The sequence below is a fragment of the Podarcis bocagei genome, assembly GCF_964188305.1.
Source record: "Podarcis bocagei genome assembly, chromosome: 10".
Taxonomy (NCBI): Eukaryota; Metazoa; Chordata; class Lepidosauria; order Squamata; family Lacertidae; genus Podarcis; species Podarcis bocagei.
The window spans coordinates 32,692,787-32,719,044 of NC_138135.1; the positions used below are offsets into that span (position 1 = coordinate 32,692,787).

Below are 26,258 nucleotides of genomic sequence, written 5' to 3' on the forward strand. Positions count from 1 at the left end.
TGGTAATGACAGATGGGAAGCATCCAATTAAAAAGATGAAGGACATGTTGTAACTCCTTTTTATAACATCTTGCCTATTTATTGAAGATCACATCATACTTGCACATTGTTTTCTCATTGTTCCCAGCTTTCTTGACCTGGATACCGGTTTAAATATATATATTTTAAAATTGTACAACTGTGTCCATTCTCATTTTTGGACAGTGGCGCTACATATCAGGAAGAAGTGAGGCTATAAGTATGTTCTCTACCTCAAGTTCCAGTGCCGCAAAGTGAAAATGGAACAGAGGCCAGGAGACGACTCAGGTGACTGTTTTACTAATTGTGAGGTATTTTTTTTTAGGTATGTGAGGTGAGAGCACTTGCCATGACTCACCAGTGTATCACTGAAACCATTCCAGTGCCATACGGTTCTCATCACATTACTAAAAGAAATCACCTGATGCTGAAAGAAACAGTAATGTGAATCCACCCATACTAGTATCTTTTTTGAGGTAAAAATTAGTGGCACTCTTCTAATATATCCAGTGCAAGGTCATGGCCCTCTTTCTCGTGTGTTTTTCATATTTTTTATTGTTTCTGACCGTCCAGCACTTTGACAGAAAGATAGTAAATATATACTAAAACTAGAAGAATGTGCCAGAAAAAGGAGGGCAGTTTAAGCATTCAAGTGGCAGAGAAGGCTCAGAATAATGTATGGTGGGAAAGAGCATTTTTTTCCTGTGCTTCTAACTTTTTACCATGACATTTACTTCCTCCTGGATGCCCTGAAAAGCAAACTAAAACCCTGAGACGTTACAAAGGAGAGATGATGTATTATTTCAGATTGTGATAGGGTTAGAGGTTTTTTAAAATGTTCAGATGTATCAATTTTTATGTTCAGCCTTTCTTACCTCCCCCTCCCCTCTCCTGCCCAATAAATCAAACCTTTCCCCAGCCTCTGTGGTAACATATGACTGAGGCTGACTTGGTTTAAACAAGCAAGTCTGCTTCTGCTACACACTCTGGGATTCACACTCCAGCGTTGGAAGAAAAAAGGTGTAAAAGCTGCTAGACAGAGCTGCCAGATCTGAGGAGAAAAATGAAGCCAAAATGGCTTCCAGCTATACTCTGGGTAGCTGGGGAATGTATATTAAAAAAACAACCACCACCTCAAAGATGACAAATGCTTCAATCCTATCCACATTTACACCAGAAGAAGAATATAGATGTTGTTTCTACAGGGGTTGCTAGATCTCCTGAGGAAACCTTGGAGCAAAGTTGCAGGCATTTTGACAGATCAAGGGCACAGCCTGGTGGTGCTTAGAGGGGCCATGCGGTGTCAGTGGAAGAGCCCTGGTGGATCGGACTAAAGACCTAGACACCATCCTGTCTCTCACAGCGACTAAACCTGATGCTTTCAGGAAGTTCGGCATATACCCATTGTGACTTGTAGCCACTGAGAACATATCTTCCATTTCACCTACTAGGGCAGCGTGCAGATGGGTTTGGAGCCACAGTCTGAAGGATGTGGCGCTAGCAGTAAAATGGCTCCCAAGACAGAAAACAGCCTGTCCCCTTGGCCTCAGTTTTTATGTATTTTCTCCAGAGAACCCGAGGAGGCAGATATCCAGAAAACTACCAGATATCCTGTCCAACTACACCGAGCCTCCTTCTCACTATGTATTAAGTGCCCAGGCCACCCCTCAGTCTCACCCAAGAACAGTAGCTGCAAGCCTAACTATGGGTTTAAATCAGGAATAAACAAACTCAGCCCTCCAGATGTTTTGGGACTACAACTCCCATCATCGCTAGCTAACAGGACCAGTGGTCAGGGATGATGGAAGTTGTAGTCCCAAAACATCTGGAGGGCTGAGTTTGCCTATGCCTGGTTTAAATCATGTTCAGTGCAGCCATCAGCCAGTCCAAAAGGGGGGGGGGAGATATATCTTAAAAGAAAAATGGCCTGTAATGTTGAGATCCTGACTGGTTCACAGCCCAGCAATGAGTAGGGACATTAAAGAGTGAGGGAGCTAGATGGAGGAGAGAGCAATGAGGAAAGCCAACAAAGATTAGCAGGGGTTTTTTTTATTGCAATCATTAACTGTACATGGATTAGGAGAAGCAAACAAATCAAACACATTCTCAGGAAACAAAGCAAACCTATGTAAGAACGTATCAAAGAGACAAATGTATGAATGCACCAGTTGGTTGTGCTATTGGGCCATGCTTTGGCAACATGTTCACACTTGCAGGCTTCTGTCTGGCTATACCAGAGTAATAAGAATTTGGCCTCTACCATCTGCAAAGAGGATCAGGCCCATGAATTCTTATCTTACACTTTGAATTTGGTATGAATTTGGTACATGGCAAGTCTGGAGAGAGAGAGAGAGATTCTGCTACATATCCTTTAAAATTCTTAAAATTCTTAGAAAGGGAAAAGGCAGCACAGAAAGGATTAGGCCGCTTAGAATCATATGAACACAGAATCTGAAAGCATTTTATTTACTTTCAACATTTATATGCTACCTTTTGGGAACAGGGCAGCAAACGATAAGTTAAAACAGTAACTAAAATACGATCAAAACAAAGCACACATCAAAACTACCAGTAAAATACACCATCAGCACAAACAACTTCAGCATCATGTTAATAAAAATCATACTTTTAAAAGCCTGCCAACCGAGAGTGTTGGCCAGTAGCCAGAAAATGAGCAGTAATTGGGCCAGGCTAACTGGTTGAGAAATGTTGTCTACTATCTAGACACCACTACAGAAAAGGGCCCATTCATTGTATCCTTCTGTCACACATCAGACTGCAAGGGGATATGGAGCAGCAGCTTCATAGGTGATGTTAAAGGACAAAGAGATTCATAGTACTTCTTATGGGACATGTACAAGACGTTTAACACATTTGCTCACATATGGGAGCCATATATGGCCACTGTCACCATTCACACTCCCAATGGAAACTTTATTATGGGACAGAACAATACTTATTTACTAAAAATAGAGGGGCCAGCTCTTTGCTCAAATTCATTGGGATTGATGGGATGTGATTCTTTTCAGTGATGAGGGAAAGGTATTCTGTACATGCTTAGAGACACAATTTTAAAACTATTTCATATGCACCTTGACTATATCCCAGTACTTAAATCTATGGTTCAGAAATGCAGGAGTACAAACATAGCCTTACTCTCCAGTTCGCACTGTTGAACGTGGCTATTGCAAGAGGATTGGCAGTTGTAACTTCAAATATTTGGAGATGGGTACCTTCTTCTCAGTCCATGCAAAACAGCATGAAATCTGGCAAACTGGATCAGACCAGTATCTACTTCTCTGGTACAGAACTAAAAGAAATTGTGTCAGAATGTCTGTAAGAAATTGCTAATTGCCAGGATTTCTCATATTGATAATAATTGCCATTTTTTGGTTCAGAATTAAGAAGTTGGCAGGTGATGTTTTTATAGACATTGCTACATGTCTGGGTATTTTATATAAGACCACTACACTAAAAGATTTCTTCTTCCAAAGACAGAAAATGTTAACTTGGGCATGTTTTTTGCAAACTGATTGTAAAAAAGAAAAGAAAAAAGAATTCTAGTAGGATTGCTCATGTAATCCTCTTTTTTATTGCTGGGATTATAAAATGTGAAAAGGTAAACTTGTGCTAGATAGAACTGATGTCCTGTTACAATTTCTTTCCTAGATCACTATGTCTCAGGGAAACTAAATTTGATATATTCTTCATAGATTTGTAATAATGAAACACAGGTACTCCATAGATATATCACAGTACTTTTATGGGCATAAAATACTAAATGCTGCATCCCTGAGACCACCAACACTGAAGACCAGCACATTCAGTTCACTGGGCTGCAGGGTAAGATGTGAAGTAGAGAAAGATCACACTGCCTTGTGTTACAGCACTGATTAAGGAGCCTTTGAAATCATTGAAAAGGGTAGTCAATTCTGATTTTAAACAAATATTGTCAAACACAAGTTCAGACCTTTGAAGTGTACTAAATTAGTGTTTCTCTGCATTGTGTTCAGAATAACTGCATGAAATATGTACTGACAGTTGTAATGCACTGTTGAAGTAATGTAAATGACTGAGTTGTGTTAAATATATGGTTATTGCAAAAAGCCATTATTTCAGTACATAATGGTAGATTTTCAAAAGCAATGTAGGTTGGGATTTTTAACATTTCAAAATGCTGCCCCTTAAAGGTAAATATTACAATTTGCTTTTCATGAAAACAGAAAATAAGGTGAAGAGAAAACACATATGCTTAAATATAGCTTTCCAAGTAAGGTATGCTAAGATCTAGAAGATGTATAGAGATCTAGGCAGCAAAAATAAAATTTCTAAAGACAGCTTCCAGGTGCCTCTAAACCAGGCATGGGTAACCTGTGATTTTTCAGAGGTTGCTGGATTCCAGTTTTCATAAACCCCAGCTGGTGTGGCTAATGATCAGAGATGATGACAGTTGTAATCTAGCAACATACAGAGAGTCCCAAAATCCACACCCCTGCTTTATACTTAATCTGTCTATCCTAGGATATATCTGAGCCCTGTTTTTAAGTCCCGTTCATATTCAATATATTATTGAAATGGACACAGCCAAACAGTGGTATAAAAATGAGAACCCCCTCTTAAAAGAATTCAACATAAATGACATGCCTGAATTAATGAAGGAAACTCCCTCTCAGCCAGTGCTCACCTTACTCCTGGTAATGCAGTAATACACAATTGCTTCTAATCAGAAATGCTTTTGTACATCTCTTTGCACCAAATCTAGGTTAATTTCCTTTAAACATTCTTTATATAAAGCAGATAGTAACAATGTTTATAGAAGAGCTTCTCCCAAATAGATTCAATTTGAACTTAAGTCTCATTCATTTCCAAAAGAGAAAACTAAATTTATTGCTACGGCCATGTGTAAGTTAACAAGTCAGTTAGTTGAAAGTGACTTTTGGGGTGCGGCATATAAACTTGTCTGAAGAACTCAGTCCCTCTGAGCAAGAAAACAACTCTTTCTGCTTTTGGGCCTGCTTTTTCATCTCTTCCAGCATCTCTTGCCTATGGTGACAAGGGAAAAAGTGTAATTAATTATGCTTGAAATTAATTTAAAGAAAAAGCCATTAAATTTAAGGAAGGTGAAGAGAAACCTTGCAATACATTGCAGAAAATTAGGGCTACTTTCACAATGGTCATTTACTGTGAAATAGCCACACTCTGATTACTCATTTTTTATAAGGCATCTGCACATCATGAATAAAACACAAGGACAGACAACCACGCTGAGAGGGACATAGTCTTGCTGAAGTTTATCCTTAAATATGCCTAAATGAGCCTTCCATCATAAACAGGGAAAGCACACAACTTCAATTTTTTTAAAAAGTTAATGCAATTGTGCAGGGAGAGTTGTTCTGCTCACGAGGGATTATCACAAGTAAAACATTTAATTTTAAATGCTGGGAAAATGACAAGTCCATGCAATAGAAGTACAAAACTGAGAGGCAGTATGTGGACTGGTACAATAAATGCACAAGTTTAACTGTACACTACAGTATAAGGCAACATAGCAAAAATACAAGGATGTCTAAAACAAGAAAGGAGTTTCTGATTAAACAGCAGGAAGAACTTTCTGATAATAAGAGTTGTTCAACATTGGAATGATCTCCCTCGGGAAGCCGTGGACTATCCTTAACTGGAGGTTTTTAAGCAGAGGTTTAATGGCCATCTATCATGGATAATTTAGTTGAGATTTCTGCATTGCAGGGAGTTGGACTAGATGACCTTCAGGTCCCTTCCAATGCTACAATTCTAAGCTATCTGAACTGTCATGACAGTTCTTAGTGTTAGAAAAAACAGCAACCATGCATTGGCTATGCATACAGCTGATCGTAGAAAGGCCCTTAGACAGTCCAGCCTCCTTCATGTTGAGATTGTAACCAGATCAATGCAAAATGGACAGAAGATAAAAAAACAGGAATGAATGAAAAGAAGTCCAAATTTCAGATTGAAATAATTGAAAGCAAATCTAAGATTTTATCCAAGATGTATAATATACTACTTGAATGGGACACTAAAGATGAAGAAGTTAAAGAAGTTATGGTCAAGTGGGCGATAGATCTGGGGCATAATATAGAATACGAAAAATGGTCAGAATTGTGGAATGAGGGATTAAAATTTACGGCAAGCGCTGCAATCAGAGAAAACTTAGAAAAGATGATATACAGATGGTACTTAACACCAGAAAAATTAAGCAGGATGTATAAAACTGAAAATAAGGCCTGCTGGAAATGTAAAACAAAAGAAGGCAATTTTATACATATGTGGTGGACATGTGAGGAAATAAAAAAATTTTGGAGTCAGATATATGACGAGTTAAAAAAGATATTTAGATACACATTCCTCAAAAATCCAGAGGCCTTTTTATTAGGGATGGTCGGGAAAGAAATTCAAGAAAAAGATAAAATTTTATTCCAATATTCAACAGCAGCGGCCAGAATGCTAATCGCTCAAAATTGGAAAAGTACAAACCTCCCAACGGTGAGGGATTGGCAATTAAAATTATATGACTTCATCGAATTGGCAAAAATGACACAAAGAATTAGAAATCAAAAAAATACAAAGTTAAAAGAAGATTGGAATAAATTTATGGTTTATTTTGAAAGTTATTTTAGAAACTTACCAACTACAGCAGGTCTGTTATAAAACTTCCGATGTACAAACTAGAAACAAACACCAGCGGTAAAAATGAAACTATTAAAAGCAGATACCCAAAATCAGTAGGGAAGGAAGTCAAGGTTGTACGTTACAACTTTTTTGTCTTTTTATGTTGTTTACTTTTCTTTTTGTTTTTCTTCTTCTTTTTTCTCTTTTTTCTTTTTTTTCTTTTTCTAAGTGCCTAAGTGCCGTGAGATTTTGTTAAATGTATTTGTTTTTTCTTTTTGTATGTATAAAAGGAACTTAATAAAAAGAACTTTAAAAAAAAAAAGAGATTGTAATGTATAAAGCTGTACTTAACAAGCTCTTTAAATACCTGAAAACCAACAGGTTATACTTGCTCAGTTGATCAAATTTCCTCATTTCTCTCCGGTGTCTCCGATAAGTCTTCATGAAATCTTTGTGCCTCTGGCGGAGGCTCTGAAAACTTTGCTTGATCACTTCTGCATATGTCTGGGCAGAATCCGTGATTTCAGAAGTAAAGGAAAATTTTAATCCAATTGCTTACCTCAAGCATACCAAAGAGAACATGTACTGAGCTTTTGGGGGGCGGGGTGGGGTGAGGGGAAGCATATTCTGTAATTATCTGGGAATAAAACTCAGTCAATGGTAACTCTATGGATATGCAAAACTATTTTTCAGAAATCTGTTACACCAGTTGAGATGGACATCAGTAGCAGCTTGGGGGAGGAAGCACCAATCTGCAAAGGACCCTTAACATCTGGCTACTTAAGCAGCCATTTCCAGGCCAGGGTTATTTCCTCCAAGACCTGTTGTGCGATGCAGAAATTCATCCGCTTTGGGGCATCCAAAGACTGGAAGGTGAGGGAGGCCTTTGCCTCACCTGTATTTCTTGCATCTACCACCAGGAGCCAAGGAACTAAGTAGATATCAAAATCAGCCAGGGTGAGGAAGCCCTGCCCCGTGAGCGGGACTCTAATATCCAAATTGTTTTTGTACAGCATTTTAGCAATATTGTACACTCTCCCAAGGACTTTGGTTAGTAGGCAGGGTATAAATATTTCAACTACACAGATGTAAATATATTGAAATAAATGGGCTTAAGCATGCATAACTGCGCTGGATAGGGGCCATTATCTTTAAATATGGGTCTAAAGTAGACTGAAGGTTCAGAGTAGGATTTTATAAGAGCCCAAGACCACTAATACCGAGTCAAGAACTGCCTGCCCTCCTACCTTCTGCATTACAGTGGTAGAAACAGCCCCATGTGTGTTTCTGGGAATGCAATTTGGCTTGAGTGGACCATGAAATGGCCAATGAAAGTCAATGGCTGCAATCCAGTGAAACTAAAAGGTATACCATGTGTTCCTTTTGTGCTCTTTATAACCCAGAAGTCCTCAGCCCTAGTAAATGATAAACTGCTTTATAATCAGAATTTAAAACTTAAGTTTGATCCTTCTGCAGCACAGGTTGGTGATTTAATCACAAAAGACAAAAAAATATTGGAGTGTGAACATGTCTTCCATACAGGGAACTAGTTTGCAGACAGAGATGTTGCATCTTTAACTATAACATATTAAAACCAGCTCCTAAATCATTCTCTAGCTGTGCTTTTTTTGTCTCTGCTGACTAAATTGTTGCCCTCTACTCTAAGAAGCAGAACTATTTTATGTCTGCTTTAATTACATTTTAATGGTTGACTTTTCTATATTTTTAATTTGTTCTATTTTATCTGTGTAACTCCCCTTGAGTGGGGACTTTTTCCCAGACTGGGAAAAACTATTACTACTACTACTACTACTACCACCACCACTTTCAGGGAACCCTTTCTGTATTGAATTGTCTCCCAAGAAGGGATGGGAGAGAAATTTGATTCAGGTTTGCATTTAAAGGTGACTCTTATCAAATTTGTGCTTTTCAAAACACTATGAGAACAAGAACACAACCATGTTTCAGAATTAGCACTTATCCAATTTCACAATGCAGTTCTCCAACCAAGTCACATGTTTACGAAAATGCATATATTAGGTCAAAATGTGCATTAAAATGAACATATTAGTGAAAATAACACAAAAATGCTTTAGGAGAAATTGCTTGCAAAAATGTGCACAATAGTCAAAATTACACGGAAAAGGTATTTATTAGGACAAATTCACTGCCAAATAATTCCCATAAGGATTTTTTTAAAAAATCACAAATTCCTGCAGAAATGCAGGGAACTGAATTTAATGTTGGAAAAATGAGAAACTGAGAGAACCAAAATTGACAGATCCTTCCCTGCATCTAAGAACTGATTTAGGGCACAAGGTTTCAGCTAGGTTTATCTGGCCTAACCTGTCAGATACTGAGAGCACATCCAGTATTTCACTACTGTTCTGCATTATTTCACAGAAAGATCAGGAACAATGAGCAAACTGTTATTCAAGTTTGTCTTCCCTCATGATCATCTCATTCAAGAATTCCTGACAGAGGTTCAGAGGAACTGCATAGTTCCCAGAACATAGTCAAAAATTACTTACGTATATTTAAATTGACACTACACCCGTTGACACCCGGGACTCTTTGATGTGGCTTAGTTTGAACTGTTAAGTGTGGACATTTTTTAAAACAACAACAACCCTAATTCTCTATTGTCCTAATAATAAGCTATGAACTCATCAACATACTGCATAATGCACTGTACATAAGTAATTCTGAACTGGTGTATCATGAACAAAAACGTTGCTATATAAAAGAATTTCCCATCCTCGTTTCCCTTGAACAGTTCATAAGGATATGGTATTGGCTTGCAGATTGCCCTCCTGCTTAAAAATATGTCACATCCTGCCTTTGATACAGCATTCCGCTTCTGAAGAAAGTGCTGAATTAGTGGGCAGTGACCATGAATATTCAGGTGGTGCCAGGTGTACTCAGGACCAGAACTGGCTGGGTGTGACTAGAAGATAAATGAGGACAGTGGTTACTTCTATCACACTCAGATTTGTGGATGTAGTAGCATCTTACAACTGTAATTGTTTCCATCCAGAGTGAATGATCACAGAACTTTGATAATACATTCAAACTGTCCGCAACAACCACTGCTAACACCTTGTTAATAGCTTCTCAAAGTCTTCCTGAATTTTGATGGAGAACATTCTCCAAACATTCCCCAGCTACCATTTGATATTCAATCATTTTGAATCCAATAATTTGACATCCAATAATTTTGCAGCAGCTGTTAACATTTGATGGCAAAAGGCATGTAGTATTCAACATTTGGTAATAGCTGGCAGCTATTCATTCTATTTCACTTTACATGCAACAGAATTCAGTATACTTTATGTAGATGCATTTGTTCCTTTAACCTATCAGGGGACATAACAAATCAAAAGCAGTAAAATTTCACGTTTATGTTGCATTTCAGGTCAGAAACCTTGAATTGTTGCATCCAATTTTCACAATAAAGACCAAAGGGAAAGATTTAAAACATATTTTGAATGTCAATTGTTTTACAAATATACATCATTCTTCTAGATCTAGAAGATACATTATTGTATCCCTGATCTTTGATTTCCTACAGATTGTTCATTGGCACAATAATGCAGCAACCTCACCTTTACAGTTTGCTATATTTAATATCCTAATGTGAGCCCCTCAATAATGGGAAGCGTTGTCTCATGGCTGAGCAGGGCTTGCAGATGCTTTTTGCATGAATGGCATGTATGTGCATGGATTCACGTTTTCTGTGGTTCCGCTAGCATTTTTTTAAACTTGCCCTTCTGGAGGTTACACAGTCTTTCTGCATGGGTGATGCCTTGTGCTCAGTCTGGCTGTGGCCCCTTATACTTCCATGTGGGTAGTTTTCAAGTGTGAATCAGGTCACAGATAATCTGGGATTGCTCTCTGATTGACATAACTGCTCATTCAAGATGCTTCTTTTCTGTTTCACTTCTGATTTTTGTGTCTCTCAAAATAATCATCCTCATTAAGCTTGTATCCTTTAAGGTGCTGGTTTTAACCTTCAAAACTCTATACGGCCTAGGACCCTCGTACTTACGGGACCGCCTCTCCTAGTATGCCCCGCAGAGGACCTTATGTAAATAATAACACCTTGGAGGTCCCAGGCCTCAAGGAGGTTAGACTGCCTTCGACCAGAGCCACGGCCTTTTCGGCACTGGCCCCAGCCTGGTGGAATGCTCTGTCACAAGAGACCAGGGCCCTGAGGATCTGACATCTTTCTGCAGGGCCTGTAAGATGGATCTATTCCGCCATGCCTTTGGTCAGGGCCCAGTCTGACCCCCTCTCCTTCTATAAGATCCTTTTATAAGACCCTGCATGTAAGTGGTCTCCAAAACTCTTCCCAATGTCCCAGTAAGGCCAGCACAAATAGTTGGGCCTAGCAAGCACTTAATGTTCCCAACCCTTATAGTTATAATTCGTGGGTTGCCATCTGATTTTATTCTGACCTTAGCTTGATTCTAAGTTGTATTTTAATTGATTGTTTGATTCTATGTTTTTAACGTATTATATATTCTGATGTTAGCCGCCCTGAGCCAGGTCCTGACCGGGGAGGGCGTGGTATAAATAAAATTATTATTATTATTATTATTATTATTATTATTATTATTATTATTATTATTATCCTAGCTGAATAAACTTTCTTTTCTGTATTGAATTCAAAGGACATCTGTGTAAGCAGTAGGGATATGTTACTATCTTATCCTCAAGTAATTGTGCTATTTTAAAATGTCCCCTCTACATGAATTACATTACCTCTCGAGGAAGCAAAGCAATCTTCAGTTTCTTTTTTGATGAACGTTGATGCTTCTGTGATGAATGCTGCTCATCATCCTCTGTAGTCCTCAAAGAGTGAAAATATAGACTCATTTTTTCTAGGGGTTGGGGGAGGGAGAAAAAGCTTCTCAGTTGTTATGTAAGCTGTCTCTTAATTTAAAAAGAATTACTAACAACAACAACAACTTTTTATTTATACCCCCGCCCTCCCCGGCCAAGACCGGGCTCAGGGTGGCTAACACGAAATATAAAATACAATAAAAACATTTTTTAAAAACCAGTTGATTAAAATACAGCTTAAAATGCAGCCTCGTTTTACTGGGAGCCCATACACTTAATATATGAAGAAATGAGAGAACATTCCATGCTTTACCCAAAGGAGAGATTTATAATAGTAATAATTTATACCCCACCAATTGGCTGGGTTTCCCCAGCCACTCTGGGCAGCTTCCAACAGAATATTAAAATACAATAACCTATTAAACATTAAAAACTTCCCTAAACAGGGCTGCCTTCAGATGTCTTCTAAAAGTCTGGTACAGTGGTACCTCGGGTTACAGACACTTCAGGTTACAGACTCAGCTAACCCAGAAATAGTACCTCGGGTTAAGAACTTTGCTTCAGGATGAGAACAGAAATTGCACAGCGGCGGTGCAGTAGCAGTGTGAGGCCCCATCAGCTAAAGTGGTACCTCAGGTTAAGAACAGTTTCAGGTTAAGAATGGACCTCCAGAATGAATTAAGTTCTTAACCCAAGGTACTACTGTAGTTGTTTTTCTCTTTGACATCTGGTGGAAGGGCGTTCCACAGGGCGGGTGCCACTACCGAGAAGGCCCCCTGCCTGGTTCTTTGTAACTTGGCTTCTCGCCGAGTCTGTAACCTGAAGCATATGTAACCTGAGGTACCACTGTAATTCATCTACATCTCTTACTTATGAGTCATGACAACACACTCTTCCATACACTCACTTGGAAAAAGCATGCCACATCAATGCTGTTAGCGTAATGGAGGACTCTAATGTTTACAACAGATCTTGCATACATTTATCAAATTTTTCACGGTATTACCTTCCAAAGGAAACTGCTTTTGAATTTTTTTCCTGGAGACAGACTTCTTGACTTTTTTAATGGCTGTATGCTTCTAGATCACAAGAGAGGAAGAAAAAAATCATACCACATTTATGTTTTTACATATTAAATTTGCGTGGGGAGGAGTAAGTTTGGAGATTTTAAAAAGGAGGAAAGGACTTTAAATATTGGGACATTATTCAGGTAGAATTTTTATTTCTTTTTAATAGATCAGCGCTCACTCTTATTTACCAAATGCAACACAGCATTGGGAAGAGTTACTGGTACTATTTTCTTAAAATCATTGTACCATGGGGCTTATAGACCTTAAGTCATATGAGCAAATGCCTTGATCGATAGGAGCACCAGACTCTTAATCTCAAGGCCGTGGGTTCAAGCCGAAGTAGGGCAAGATTCCTGTTGGACTAGATCAGGGGTCTGCAACCTTTAAGATAAAAAGAGCCACTTGGACCCGTTTCCAAAGAAAAAAAAAACTGGGAGCCGCAAAACTCGTCATTATAAAAACAACTTTTTTATTATTTCTTTGTTTGACCCCTCAGAATTACTCCTCCTCATAGAAATAAACGTTAAATTAACAAGTTACCTTTTTTTGTGTGTGTGTTCTTCACTCCCCTTCAAAACAGTGACCAGCGTACATGCCCCCTTTCAATGCAGTGACCAGCGTACATGCCCCTTACAATGTAGCGGGCGGGCGGGCAGGAAGGTGACGTCGGGATGGTGTGTGACTAACGCACGCACCGCCCCCATGCGACGTCACAGCCAGTACAGCGCCCGCCACAGTGGGGAGTGTCGGGGCGCACAATGCGCCTCCTCCCCTCGCTAGTATCCGCCCTGGAGCTGCGGCAAAGGTGTAAAAGAGCCACATGCGGCTCCGGAGCCGCGGGTTGCCGACCCCTGGACTAGATGATCCTTGTAGTCACTTCCAGCTGTACAATTCTATGATTCTATGAGTTGATCCTCCACCTACTCTGGTATAATCTTTCGTCTATCTTCAGAACACTTTGCCCGTATTAACAGCCCCTATACTGATGCTTGCAAATGAAATAACCTATTACCTTTCGGAGTGTCAATGGGTGCTTCCGTGTAGTACCAGGTAACGCATAGTTGCTAAAGGAAATATCACAGCCTGTGGAAATCAAAGTTGCTTATTATAAATTATTTCCTTATTACCTATGATTAGGTGAATAGGGAATTTCTCTCTCTGCCTGGGACACAGAACACACTGTCCACAATGCACACTTTATACTTCTTGCATATGCAGTTTGATTCTTTGGGGGATTTCTCAGAATCCTATTGAAATGATGAGGATTCTTCTTATGGAAGGCTATGCTCTACCCCAGCCAGTACACAGCCATTTTCCTTCCTACACCATCAGTTATGAGGCTCATATGGAAGCTGACCCCAAATGGTTCTGAACCAGCCAGGTACGAGCTGAACAATCATGAACACTTGAATATTTTGCTGATCCAAGGGGGTAAATCCCATCAAAATAGGGAAGTGGATAAAGGCAGTGCTCCCTTCACAGCTGGATGTCAGCTCCTACGAAAGACAGTCCCCTGATCTATTGCACCTGGAACTGAATCTCCTCCTACACCACAAATATACTATATCAGACCTCCTGACATGTTGATTACACAGGGCTGTATCCAATACTAGAGCCCTACTCAAGTAGCAGAGTTACATGAACACAATGGAACTTTTTCTCCTATGCCCTCCAGCCCACCCTGCTCAAAATCAGCTCCCGAACATTGTGAGACCCTCCAAAGCAGATCTGCAGAGTGCACAGGTGAAACGAAATTCCCACTGTGCAAGCGGTATTCTGCTTGCCCAGCACTGGAATACATCCCACAATAATGAACCTAAGGAGAGGAAAACCCTCTTAAAAGCCATTTGCAAATACGGCCTCCAACAGAAAAAACCCAAGAAAGGTTCTTTACAAAACTATGCTTACCCACTATAGTGACTCCATGGCACCACAATCTGTGCTGGTGCAGAAATGGTTAAGAGATTGGAAATGCACAATAGGATCACATACATGTGCAAATATATGCATTCAAACTGCCTTCTCCAAGTATGAAACTGCAGAATTTTATCCCTTGCAAATGCTCCATTTTGAATCCAACCCGTTTTCCCCAACTAGAGAAAGGAAGTTCCAAATTGACAGGCACTTCCTAATTAGGACCACAAGCCAGACTTTCCCCACCACTGGCTTCGTGTGTTGGACTAGGATGATCCAGACTCAAATCTTCACTCAGGCATAAGAAAAACCTTGGACCAATGACGGCTTCTCTGCCGAACCTAGTTCACAGGATTGATATGAGAAAATAAGAGGGAGCAGAAAAACCCTGTGTGCTGCCTTGAATTCCTTGGAGAAATAGCAGGATATCATCAACAACAACAACAACAACAACAACAACAACAGTGAAACACATACTGGCAACATCTGTAAAAGACGCCAAAGATTAAGAGGCGCTCCCACACTGGGCATTGTTACTGTTGGGATACTGCCAGGGAGACAAAGTCCATCATGGCCCCAAGCCGTCTGCCGGATGATCCATCGATCTCCCGTAGGCACGCAGTATCAGCAATTAGCGACATGAGTTTCTAGAAAATATCTTGCCACATTCTAGAGCTCATGCACACTCTATCAGCAGATAATGCACAGCAAAAGTCGCACTCAGGAGAGCATTATTTACAAGTTTTATTCAGCGTTGATCAGAACAAAGAAAGACATGACTGCCTGCATCAGTGTCTCCGACACAGAGAGAAACGAAAGCAAAGACACAAAAGAAACATCCTGTGAAAAAAGGAAATACGCAGACTCTGTGACTCACAGCCTGCTCCCTTTTAAGGTGGAACGGAAATATCCTAACAGTTACATGTCTTTCTTACAGCTTCCAGTTATTCTACATGACTTATCAATTTCTCCCAGTTGTCAATACATTATTAAAAAACAAGCAACCAAAAGGCACCCTTCCCCCCACACCCAAAATGCCCTTTTTAAAGCATCCTTAAACAGAAAGTTGAAACTAAATAAATAAAATTGCATACAAAAATGTAAATATTAGGAGAAAGTGACACACATTCTGATGAATTTTCATGTGATTTTTTTAAAAATTTGCAAACTGATGTGGAATTGCAGAGAACTGAACTTAATATCTGAAAAATGAGAAACTGAAATTGAAAGATTTGCTCATCTCGACTTACCAGTCCCTAATTTTCCTTTTCCGGACAGCAAATCTTCTCTTCTGGATCGCTCTGGCTCCAGCTGGGAATAATCCCATTTAGTATAACTCCCTGGTGCATTCAAGCTACCTATATGGGGCGAGAGGGAGGACAGATAGTGAGAAGCAAAAGAATGCACTCGTTATTATCATCTATACACAGTAAATCATAACTTATTGGACAGTGTTATGTATGATTATGTTTTGTGTTGGAAAAAGACAGCCTCCACCCAAGAACTGAGGCATGCCCAATGGGTTCTTGACTTTTTTATGCCTTCATGCCATATTGCAAACTGCTTCTGAAAGATGCCTCACTTTCCAAAACCATTTCCAAAGTAACACGGGGAACAGCTGTTTAACAAATACAATTGCAAATTCCCCCTTGGGCACATATAAGTAGCTTAAATAACATAGAGTTTTATAGCACCTTAAAGACTAACTGGTTTATTATGGCATAAACTTTGATCATCTGATGAACTGAAACCTAATCCACAAAAACATATTCCTCTTAATAAATGTGTTAGTTCTTTTAAGTACTACAGGACTGCTAGGCGCTTTTGTTACAGCAAACTTACATGGCTCTTCTCTGGAACTTATAACTAGTCAAGTGATTCTTTGGATTCGACTGTAGGGTAAGAGAAGGAAGCCTAAGGACAGCTCAAAAATGTCAAGATGAGACACATTTCTTGACTGAATCTGACTCAAAGAGGGGAAGGGGGTGGCAGCTAACTGGTTATGTTATGTTGTAGGATTGTTAAAAACAGTACTTTTTTCTTTAAAAAAATGTTTACGGGTACTCTCATTTTGACTCAAGAAAATCACCATTTTATAGTTCAAATCGGGGATAAATAAATACAGTAAATGGACAAAAGTACAAAGATTTACAAAATGTTTAGGGGTATGCGTACCCCTGTGTCCCCCCAGAAAAAAGCACCGCCATAACATTACTGCATTGTGTGAAACATGGATCTCCAAGCAAAGTCTGTCCAGCTCCCTTCATAAGCAAGGAGAACAGGCTATCTCACCTCGCAGCCACTCAGAGAATATATCGCAGAGCCCAGCCTTGAATTCATGTGTATTGAACCAGGACCTTGAGAAACAGTAGCAGAAGCAGGTGTACACAGCTTGGCTCAGCAGTGAAGGGAAAAGCTAAAACCAAGGCAGGGGAAATCAGAGCTCAAATAAATTGGTTAACTGCAACTGTTAACTGTTAACATGTTAAGTTAATGATGTGATCCACAGTCATGCTGTGGGTTTTGAAATACTAAATACCAGATCAGGTGAGTGATTGTCACTGTCACCACAGTACAGTGGTACCCCTGGTTACGAACTTAAAACGTTCTGGAGGTCCGTTCTTAACCTGAAACCGTTCTTAACCTGAGTTAAGGTACCACTTAAGCTAATGGGGCCTCCTGTTTCCACCACGCCGCGGGCGCACAATTTCTGTTCTCATCCTGGGGCAAGGTTCTTAACCTGAGGTACTACTTCCAGGTTAGCGGAGTTTGTAACCTGAAGTGTTTGTAACCTGAGGTGTTTGTAACCCGAGGTACCACTGTACAAGAATAGGGGAAGGTTATCATGGAACTTTGGAGTGTCAGGCATAGCCCTACTGGCTTTAGCCCAAACGTAGCAGAGTTTTCCTGCACAGCGAGGAAGCTAGTTGCGGCAGTAATGACTAGTCAGCTAGACTCAGAATAACTATTTACAGGATTTATTAAAAGGAAAAATAAAACCAGCAGAGTTTCTGCATACAAATAAAAGCAAAATAAATCCTCTCTTTCTCTCTCTCTCTCTCTCAACCATACACAGCACTTCTCCTAACACACCTCACATCAAACTGTGCTAGCAATCCCTAGATAACAGAGTTGAGTGCTGCTCGTTAACCAATCAGAGTGAGTAGTTTCTAGGTCAAGCAGACCTGGGCTTTCTGCCAAGAGTAAATTGACACCAGCTTGAGTTAATTGGTGAAGCTAGAATCTGCAAGTTTCCCACGAGAACCAATTAACAGAAACTGAACACCCCCTCACAGATTCTGCTGAACAATTAACACCAAATACACCTATGTAGGAGATTATTTTTCCAGCAAACCTAAACCCTTGCACATACGCTTGTTCTTTATCTTTGCCAATGGTTTAGTTAATACATCTGCTACATTTTCTTCACTTGATACATAAGTACAGGTGATTACATTGTCTTGTACACAGCAACGTACATTTTGGTATTTTACAGAGATATGTTTGGAACGCGATTTGAAACCCTCTGTTTTACTTAAGGTTATACAAGCTTGATTATCAATGTAAACTTGTACTGGTTCTCCACAATTTACATTTAAATCTGCTAACAAATGCTTGAAATAAATCACCTCGTTGCACAATTCACTCAATGCGGCATACTCTGATTCCGTTGATGACACACTTACAACGTCTTGCTTGCGTGACCGCCAGCTGATTAAAGCTCCACCGACCATTATGACTAGTCCTGTGACAGATTTTCTATCTGGCAAATTTCCCCAGTCACTATCACAGTAGCAACTCAACATTTCATCCTCTGAAGAATTTAATTGTAACATATAGCCAATTGTCTGTTTGAGATATCTCAGAACTTGTTTTACCCCTTTCCAGGCATTTAGTGTGGGTTTTGAGACCAATCTACTTAATATGCCTACTGCATAGCTAATATCAGGTCTGGACCACTGTGCTAAATACAATAAACTTCCAATTACAGAATGATATACATCAGGATGTTCAAATTCAGGACTCTCATCTACGTGAAGTGTTTTTATGAAACCTGGATCCATAGGCACCGCTGCCCCTTTGCAATCCTGCATCCTGTATGTAGTCAGTAGTTGTTTAACTTTGTTCTGCTGACTAATTAGGCAGCTGCCATCTTGGGCCCAGCACACTTCCAACCCTAGATATGTCCTAACCGGGCCTAAGTCTTTTGTACACCCACCTGCAGCCTACAATCTTTGCCCCCTCAGGCGCTGCTACTGGTGTAAAAACCTTGTGCTCATTCAGAGAGGACAGCTCTTCCTCCATTGCCTGTTTCCAGAGCTCTGCCTCCTCTTTTGGTAACTTTAACACCTCCTGAAAACTCTTGGGTTCTGCAACTACACTAAACACATTTGCAGTATCAGGAGAAAAACGCACTGGAGGCACTCCTTTGTTTTGTCTTTTAGATCTTCTGGGAGAAAATTTTTTCTTCTGACCCACTTTCCTCCTCAGAACTACTACCTCTCTTTTGTTGCTTAGCAACTGGGCTCTGGCTAACTCCACTTTCTTGAGAGCTCTTATCTGAACTTTCCTCCCCCTCAGACTCTGATTCTCTATGTTTACCTTCAGAGTCATGAAGCTCCTGGGAAGGTTCAAACCAAACCTCAGTATTGGCATGTAGTCTCTCCCAGCCACTATGTTCACAGAAACTGGCATTCCTGGAGATCACAATGCCATTTGTCCCTTCAGCAAAGCGGAAACCTTTTCCCAGCTCCTGGTAACCCACAAACACTAGCTGTTTGGTCTTAGGATCTCCCTTCTTTCTCATTTGTTTCGGAATTAATACCCAGGCTTTTGATCCAAACACATGCAAATGGTCAATTTTAGGTTTTTTCTGAAACAATTTAAAGTACGGGGTTGTACCTATTGTTTGATGAAAGAGCCTGTTTTGGAGATAACACGCGGTGAGCATGCTCTCCCCCCAATAAGACATGGGCAAATCAGCATCATCAAGCATGGCAAACATCATATCTTGTAAAGATCTGTTTTTTCGCTCTGCAACACCATTCTCCTCTGGGGAAAAAACGTTCGTTTTTCTATGCCCAATGCCACGCTTTTGTAACCAATCTTTAAAGGCATTTGACATAAATTCGCCACCTCTGTCCGTCTGAATCCTTTTGAGTTTAATGGACAGAAATCTTTCCACAGATGCCACCCAGCCTTTAAACTTAGTGAACACGTCACCCTTATTCTTCATGGGGAAAACCCAAGAATAACGCGTGGCGTCATCCACAATTGTTAGTGAAAAGCGCGATCCACCCCTGCTTACAGCAAATGGACCAATTACGTCCATGTGAACCAGCTGTAGCGGTGACTCACTAACTCTGTCACTTCTGGGGTAAGAGACTCTGTGGGTTTTAACCTTTTTACAGACATTACAATCAAGGTACTTGTTACAACTCTTTAAATTACCCCCATCAGCCAATTCAGACATTTTTAGTACACTTTTCCAGCAAGCATGCCCCATTTTCCTATGCAATAAGTGCACACAGTTGTCATGTATAGCTTTGTTATTCACTGCAGGCTGAGATTTACTGACTACTGCTGCAACTTGCGATCCTGCTTTAAGCCAAAACAAGCCTCCCTCTGACTTAGCAGTGCCTAAAATCTCACCAGCCTTCTTAATAATGCAACTGTCTCCTTCAAAATACACTTTAAACCCAGCTTTTAGCAAACAATCTACAGACATCAGATTGCTCCTTAATGACGGCACACAAAGTACATTTTGCAGGCATTCACGAAGACAAGGAACAAAAACTGCACCCCCCGAAATCACTTCGGAAGTACTTCCGTCTGCTAGAGCCACCTGGCTGCGCTGTGCTGAGTTCTTGGAAACAAACAATTCATCTGAATTCACGATGTGGCGAGATGCTCCCGAATCGACCACCCAGACCGCTTGTTTCTCATCAGCAATCTTGACCTCGCCGGTCACCAGCTGAGCCGACTGTTTTTGTTTGAAGAATTTCTTTTTACGCTGCTGCTGCTGCTGATCTCGTCTCTGCTCCTGCACTGGTAACTGAGACTTGACCAACTCCGGACATTGTCGTTTTAGATGCGCTGAAGACCCACATCGGAAACAACGCCTAACAGCAAACGCTGACTCCTCACCAGTACGCTGCTTTTGCTTCACCTCTGGCACGGCATGAGAACTCCTTCCAAACCGCCCACCTGTAGAAGCCTCTGCAGCCACCGACCTTTCTTGCCTCTTCTGCCATTCTTCAATCAAACGCCCAGTAACGTAACTGACTGATAAATCACGCTCCTGTATGCCTTCTAGAGACAAAACTAAATTATCCCAGCTTTCCGGGAGAGAACTCAAAATAATAGCCACCTTCTCCTGCTGGTCTAACGCACAGTCTCTTTCCTGTAGCGCAGCAAACTTTAGCTGTAAACTGTGTAGGTGTTCCTGCATTGTAACCCCAGGCTGTAACATTGCCTTGTACAATGCCTTGCGAATGAACAGCTTGGAAACCGCTGTCTCACGCACATGGAGTTCTTTAAGTGCTTGCCACACACCTCTAGCTGTCTTGATTCCCCTCACATATGGCAACTGGGAATCTTCCAGCCCCAAGACAATTGTGGCCCTTGCTCTTTGGTCTCTATCGAGGTCTTCATCATCAGGCTTCGCAGGAAACTTACTCACCACTTGCCAGAGACGTTCCCTCTGCAGCATTGCCTGCATGCGTTCCGACCACAGCAAGTAATTGGAGTCATTCAGACGCTCAAAAGCCATCTGACCTGGTTGTGAGGCCATCTTGAGAGCAATGTCCCTGGAACCCGGAACCAGCTACTCACGACCACCGAGAGAGAAAACAGGAACCACAGCACCCAGCACTCACACGCTGCAGCTGTTGTCCTTGTGTCCGCTGCGTCACCAGCTCACCACGGTCAGGAACCAGCCAGAGAACAACAACTTCTGGAACTACTGGAACCAACGCCGTTGATGCTGACACCACCGCAACTCAGGCTGGCAGTACAATGCCCATAACCTCATGGAACTTTGGAGTGTCAGGCATAGCCCTACTGGCTTTAGCCCAAACGTAGCAGAGTTTTCCTGCACAGCGAGGAAGCTAGTTGCGGCAGTAATGACTAGTCAGCTAGACTCAGAATAACTATTTACAGGATTTATTAAAAGGAAAAATAAAACCAGCAGAGTTTCTGCATACAAATAAAAGCAAAATAAATCCTCTCTTTCTCTCTCTCTCTCTCTCAACCATACACAGCACTTCTCCTAACACACCTCACATCAAACTGTGCTAGCAATCCCTAGATAACAGAGTTGAGTGCTGCTCGTTAACCAATCAGAGTGAGTAGTTTCTAGGTCAAGCAGACCTGGGCTTTCTGCCAAGAGTAAATTGACACCAGCTTGAGTTAATTGGTGAAGCTAGAATCTGCAAGTTTCCCACGAGAACCAATTAACAGAAACTGAACAGGTTAAGCCTTCCCAGGACAATAACAGTAAGCAATATCAGGGTGAAAATTAGTATTCGGAAAATATCTCTCACTGGCACAAATGGGAGCTTCCCTGCTTGAAACTTGATATCTCTTTATGGTTTTTTTTCATACTTACTGTAAGGATGAGTTCCTGACTGGCAACCTTGTGACAGCCCAACAGAACGCGAGAATAATTTTCTGAAATGCGTTCGAACAAACGCCCCTGAATCTCTTGATTTGGCTATTGGGAGAGAAATAAATGTGAGGCGTTTGCAATGAGGCTTCAGAAAGGTAGGATAAACTATAAACCTACACATAGTGAAATGAAAGCTACTTATACATGAGACTGCCTTTGAAAAGCATACAGAAACTTCACCTGGTTCAAAATACAGCTGCCAGACCATTGGCTGGAGTTCACAGTAGGCTTCTGATTTGATATTGGGCACAATACTAAGGGCTACTGCAGACATATAGTGTTAACTTGTCTGAGACCCAGGTATCTCTGATAATAAGTGAAACATCAACTCTAAAAGCATTAGCTTTTATCACGATTTGATAATGCTATTATACTGATTTCTGTGTTAAACTGTTTCCTTTGCTAATGTTTTAAAGGTTTCATTGTGATTTTTTTATTTTTATTTGTTGGCTGCTTTGTGAATTCCTGTGATTATAAATAATACTATTATAAAAAATGATAAATAACTTAAAAGAAAGAAATGGCTACATAATGAAGAAAAGCAGGACAGGCGTTGGATTGAAGGATGCTATGTGGCAGTTGTCTAAATATAAGGGCCCCTCCAGACTGGTTTGTCTGGGTGGGTAGGCGGGTGTATTCTGCAAAATGCCATTGATTTAATGCATTTGTGCATTAGTGATGGATTTATACTGGATCATCTACACACCAGTCTGATTTATTAGCTGTTTGCCAATGCATCTCCAATGTTATTGCGTGATGGCCATCTTGAAGGGTGTTCTTGCACTGCAGTGCAACAAAAGGAGGACAAAAAAAACCAAACAAAAAAACCCCAGACAGACTAGAAAAGTTACAGGATTTCAGTAGGAAATTATGAGACATGCACTGACTGGAAACAGTATGTCTACCCTGAAACTTAACCAGGCACAAACTGCATTGAAATCAGGACTGTGTATAACTGTCCCGACACAAAAAATCAGGAATGCACAATAAAGAGGATGTCTAAAGCATCCCTGAAAGATGATGCAAGACAGTCAGTGCTTATTTAATGACTTAACGGGCAGGCCATCCCTGTGTGGCACTGAAAGTGAGGCTAGCAAGCAGGTCCAAAGCAGAAGTTACAGGTTTTTTGTGCCTCTGCAATGCAATAAAAAAAATCTGGAATGTTCATTTGCAATTGCTGGGCTGGCATTGGGACTAGCATTAGAAGAGGAATGCACTGTCACTGAAGAAGCTGAGCAGCTGCAAATCAGAAACGAAAAATCAGGAGGAAAACTATCTTCCAAGCCCCCAATATTCAGCCCTTATTCTTACATGATACAAGTGCAGAAACTGCCACCAGAAACTGTCCAGCAAAATAGCTTGGATACATGGCGCATCGAGAAACTTTTGCAGCATCTTTGAAGCCCAGCGTGTCTTTAAAGAAATTAAACAGGAATATAATGGTCTTAAATCAAGATTATGGATTTTGATCATACTGCATGTGTTAATTGGCTGAACAATAAATGTATCACCATGGCCTTGTTAATTGTAACTCTCTTGCTTTTGTGTAATTATTACTGTTGCTTACTTTTACATTTCCTCTGACCTCACTCCTCTTCAGTCCTGGCTCCATACTATTGGTACATCCAGACTAGTGTTTATTATGGGATGAGTGCTCCTCATCCTTGCAAGCTATTTTTGTAATGCCCACATAATGTCATAGTCATCAAAAGGCAAGTCTACCCCTGTTCCCAATTTAATCCAAATTTACACTTTCTATAGAAAATCCAGTAATTATTTTTTTAAAAAAAGCTGTTGCCAACAATCTGTTTGCAACATCTCAATGACACATTTACATTATTTAACTCCTGTCTGGAAAACCCACATGGTGTGTGTGTATGCCTGTCAATTTAGGATTAAATTTCATGCATCTGATGAACTGAATTCCAGTCCATGAAAGCTTATGCCATAATAAATCTGTTAATCTTTAAGGTGCCAAAAGGCTCTTTATGGTCTAAGGAGCATTGTTTGTACTGGATTATGGCTCTCCTGTATCTTCTCCCCACCCCCTTTTTTAAAATTGTTACTATGCTTACAGGGTGGCTTTCCCACTGAAGGTCAGCTCAAATATGAATCCATAACGAGTATCAGTACATGCAAATTTTATGCAAATATGTGTGATTGGCTGTGCCCCAGGTCTTTCAAAGGCCTAGAAATGCTCTTGGTGGTCTAGAACAGAGCTTTCCAAACTTTTCATGTTGGTGACACACGTTTGGGACATGCATCATTTCATGACACAGTAATTCAGTTTTACTAGCAAACCAGAGGATAAACTAAACCCTTTCCAGACCTGGGAGGGGCGCGGGGACTGTTCGCGTGACACACCAACACACTGCAGTCGACACACAAATGTGCCGCGACTCAGAGTTTGGAAAGCTCTGGTCTAGAAGTTTCAGACCTTGATTTCACATCCTGGTTTGTTGTCCAAGATTAACCAGAGTTTTCCAGTTGAGATATAATGGGGAAATGTGGTATAAGAAACACTGGATGTTTCAACTGCGCCTTGAGAGAGAATGAAGAATGGAAGGAAGGTAGGAAGCAGGCAGGCACAATGCTCATTCTCCGGCCAATTAACCATGGCTATTATAGCAAGATCATAACTCCTGTACCAGATTATACACTTGGGTCAACTCCAGGTTTAAGGGAGCCCTAGTTAACGTGTCCTTTAGTGAGCTCTGTCCTCTGTCATTGGGCCCTAACTTACCAAGCCGCAGTCGCAGCATTCCAAGCGGTGATAAGCATCTGGGTCTAACCACCATTTTAACTGCCTACAATGCCGCAAGGGTGATGCTAGGTTGAGCCACCTGGGGCTGTTCAGAGTGATAGACCAGGAAAACCAACAAAGGGGAGGGCGAGGGAAGTCATCAGATGTGACCCCTGCCAGGATGCTGTGGCCTTAGCAACCGCTCGAAGATGCCTGGTGCTGACACTGCCCCAGCTATACTATCTTGCACCAGGTAAATGCACGTCAAAAAAGCATGTACGGCCCTACATTATCAATTCACCCCTACTACCTCCTTCGTCCAGCCTGCTATCAACTTCTGAATGTTTGAGATATGCAGCGTACCTTACCAACTGGTGTTTTACCCTGGGCGCGAATCACCTTCTCCAAAATTTCACTCAGCTCTATTCCATTTGGCAACGGTGTAGGTTTCTCCTTACAGTATCCTGGGTATTGATATAATTCCACAAGTTTATCCTTTTCTGTGACCATCTAGGGGTTAAAAAAACAATTAATATATGAGAAATCAAGAAGACACTCAGCTCACAATTCAACCCAGTGAGCACCCTAATGACAGTCTGTTGACATTCCAAAGTTTCTGGGACTCACCAGAGTCCTGACAAAAATCACCTTCATACACAGCAATGGTTAACTATTAACAAATCTAGTGCCATATTCAGCCTTAGCTCCTCCTCCCCATCTAGAATAAGGTACTAATAATATCTTAGTTTATTTCTAGGACTGTGGCGAGTTAAAGGATGTGAAAAAACCTTTGAACATTCAAAAGCACTGTACTGTACAAATGCTAATGACTAGTGTTATATAAATGAAACAATTATTATAGGAGTGTATAATGGATTAAAAAGACCAACTATCTGATTCATCATGAGACCTTCCTAGGCACTTTTGTCACAATGCATCTTGTTAAGTTGTGGGTGAACGTATCAGACGACACAGCGGTTCTTCAAACAGCTCTTGTTTATTCACAAGCCAGGACAGAACTGAACTGAAGGGTTCAGTCAGCCTGCTTATATAGAGCTCCAGTACAATGTAACTGTACAGTAACAATTTCCTAAAAATATCCAATCACTGAATTTCACTTTTGATCCCTTATTTGCATAACTATCTACAGTATCCCCCTGCTGGCCCAGGGTGAGAACTTCAGTACATAACACATCTCATACTTCCTGAGCATTTAGGATTCTGCATCTTTCTAATATGCACAGGAATCAATGACTCCTGATCCCTCACATGCCATCATACCTTTTTCTGAGCTATTTTCTCTGTAGCATGCTTTCCAGACCTCTGCATCACCTTCTGGTCTCTCTCTACAGCA

At 40.7% G+C, this 26,258-nt stretch overlaps 2 protein-coding genes and 1 long non-coding RNA gene across 14 annotated transcripts in view; 1 reads left to right on the forward strand and 2 right to left on the reverse strand.

Annotated features, from left to right (window-relative positions):
* DMC1 (DNA meiotic recombinase 1) overlaps nucleotides 1-1,773 on the reverse strand; it is a 14,490-nt gene extending 12,717 nt beyond the window's left edge. For 2 of the 11 annotated variants that reach the window (XM_081211050.1, XM_081211051.1), the window contains exon 1: nucleotides 1,467-1,681. The gene's annotated coding sequence lies outside the window, so the exon portion shown is untranslated. The other 9 variants (XM_081211049.1, XM_081211052.1, XM_081211055.1 and 6 more) reach the window with 8 other exon arrangements.
* On the forward strand, nucleotides 218-8,274 carry LOC308596195. The gene is made up of 2 exons (XR_014012399.1): nucleotides 218-306; nucleotides 7,357-8,274. It is a non-coding gene; the product is annotated as an uncharacterized lncRNA (long non-coding RNA).
* FAM227A (family with sequence similarity 227 member A) overlaps nucleotides 4,877-26,258 on the reverse strand; it is a 27,568-nt gene continuing 6,186 nt past the window's right edge. For both annotated transcript variants that reach the window (XM_081211045.1, XM_081211046.1), the window contains 12 exons: nucleotides 26,186-26,250; nucleotides 25,268-25,414; nucleotides 23,473-23,574; nucleotides 22,102-22,206; nucleotides 16,785-16,908; nucleotides 15,743-15,850; nucleotides 13,591-13,661; nucleotides 12,515-12,587; nucleotides 11,428-11,546; nucleotides 9,453-9,610; nucleotides 7,031-7,180; nucleotides 4,877-5,061 (listed from right to left, as the gene is read on the reverse strand). In XM_081211045.1, coding sequence (XP_081067171.1) covers nucleotides 4,938-5,061; nucleotides 7,031-7,180; nucleotides 9,453-9,610; nucleotides 11,428-11,546; nucleotides 12,515-12,587; nucleotides 13,591-13,661; nucleotides 15,743-15,850; nucleotides 16,785-16,908; nucleotides 22,102-22,206; nucleotides 23,473-23,574; nucleotides 25,268-25,414; nucleotides 26,186-26,250 — 1,346 coding nt within the window. In that variant the 3' untranslated portion in view covers nucleotides 4,877-4,937. The remainder of the gene's footprint in view (nucleotides 5,062-7,030; nucleotides 7,181-9,452; nucleotides 9,611-11,427; nucleotides 11,547-12,514; nucleotides 12,588-13,590; nucleotides 13,662-15,742; nucleotides 15,851-16,784; nucleotides 16,909-22,101; nucleotides 22,207-23,472; nucleotides 23,575-25,267; nucleotides 25,415-26,185; nucleotides 26,251-26,258) is intronic.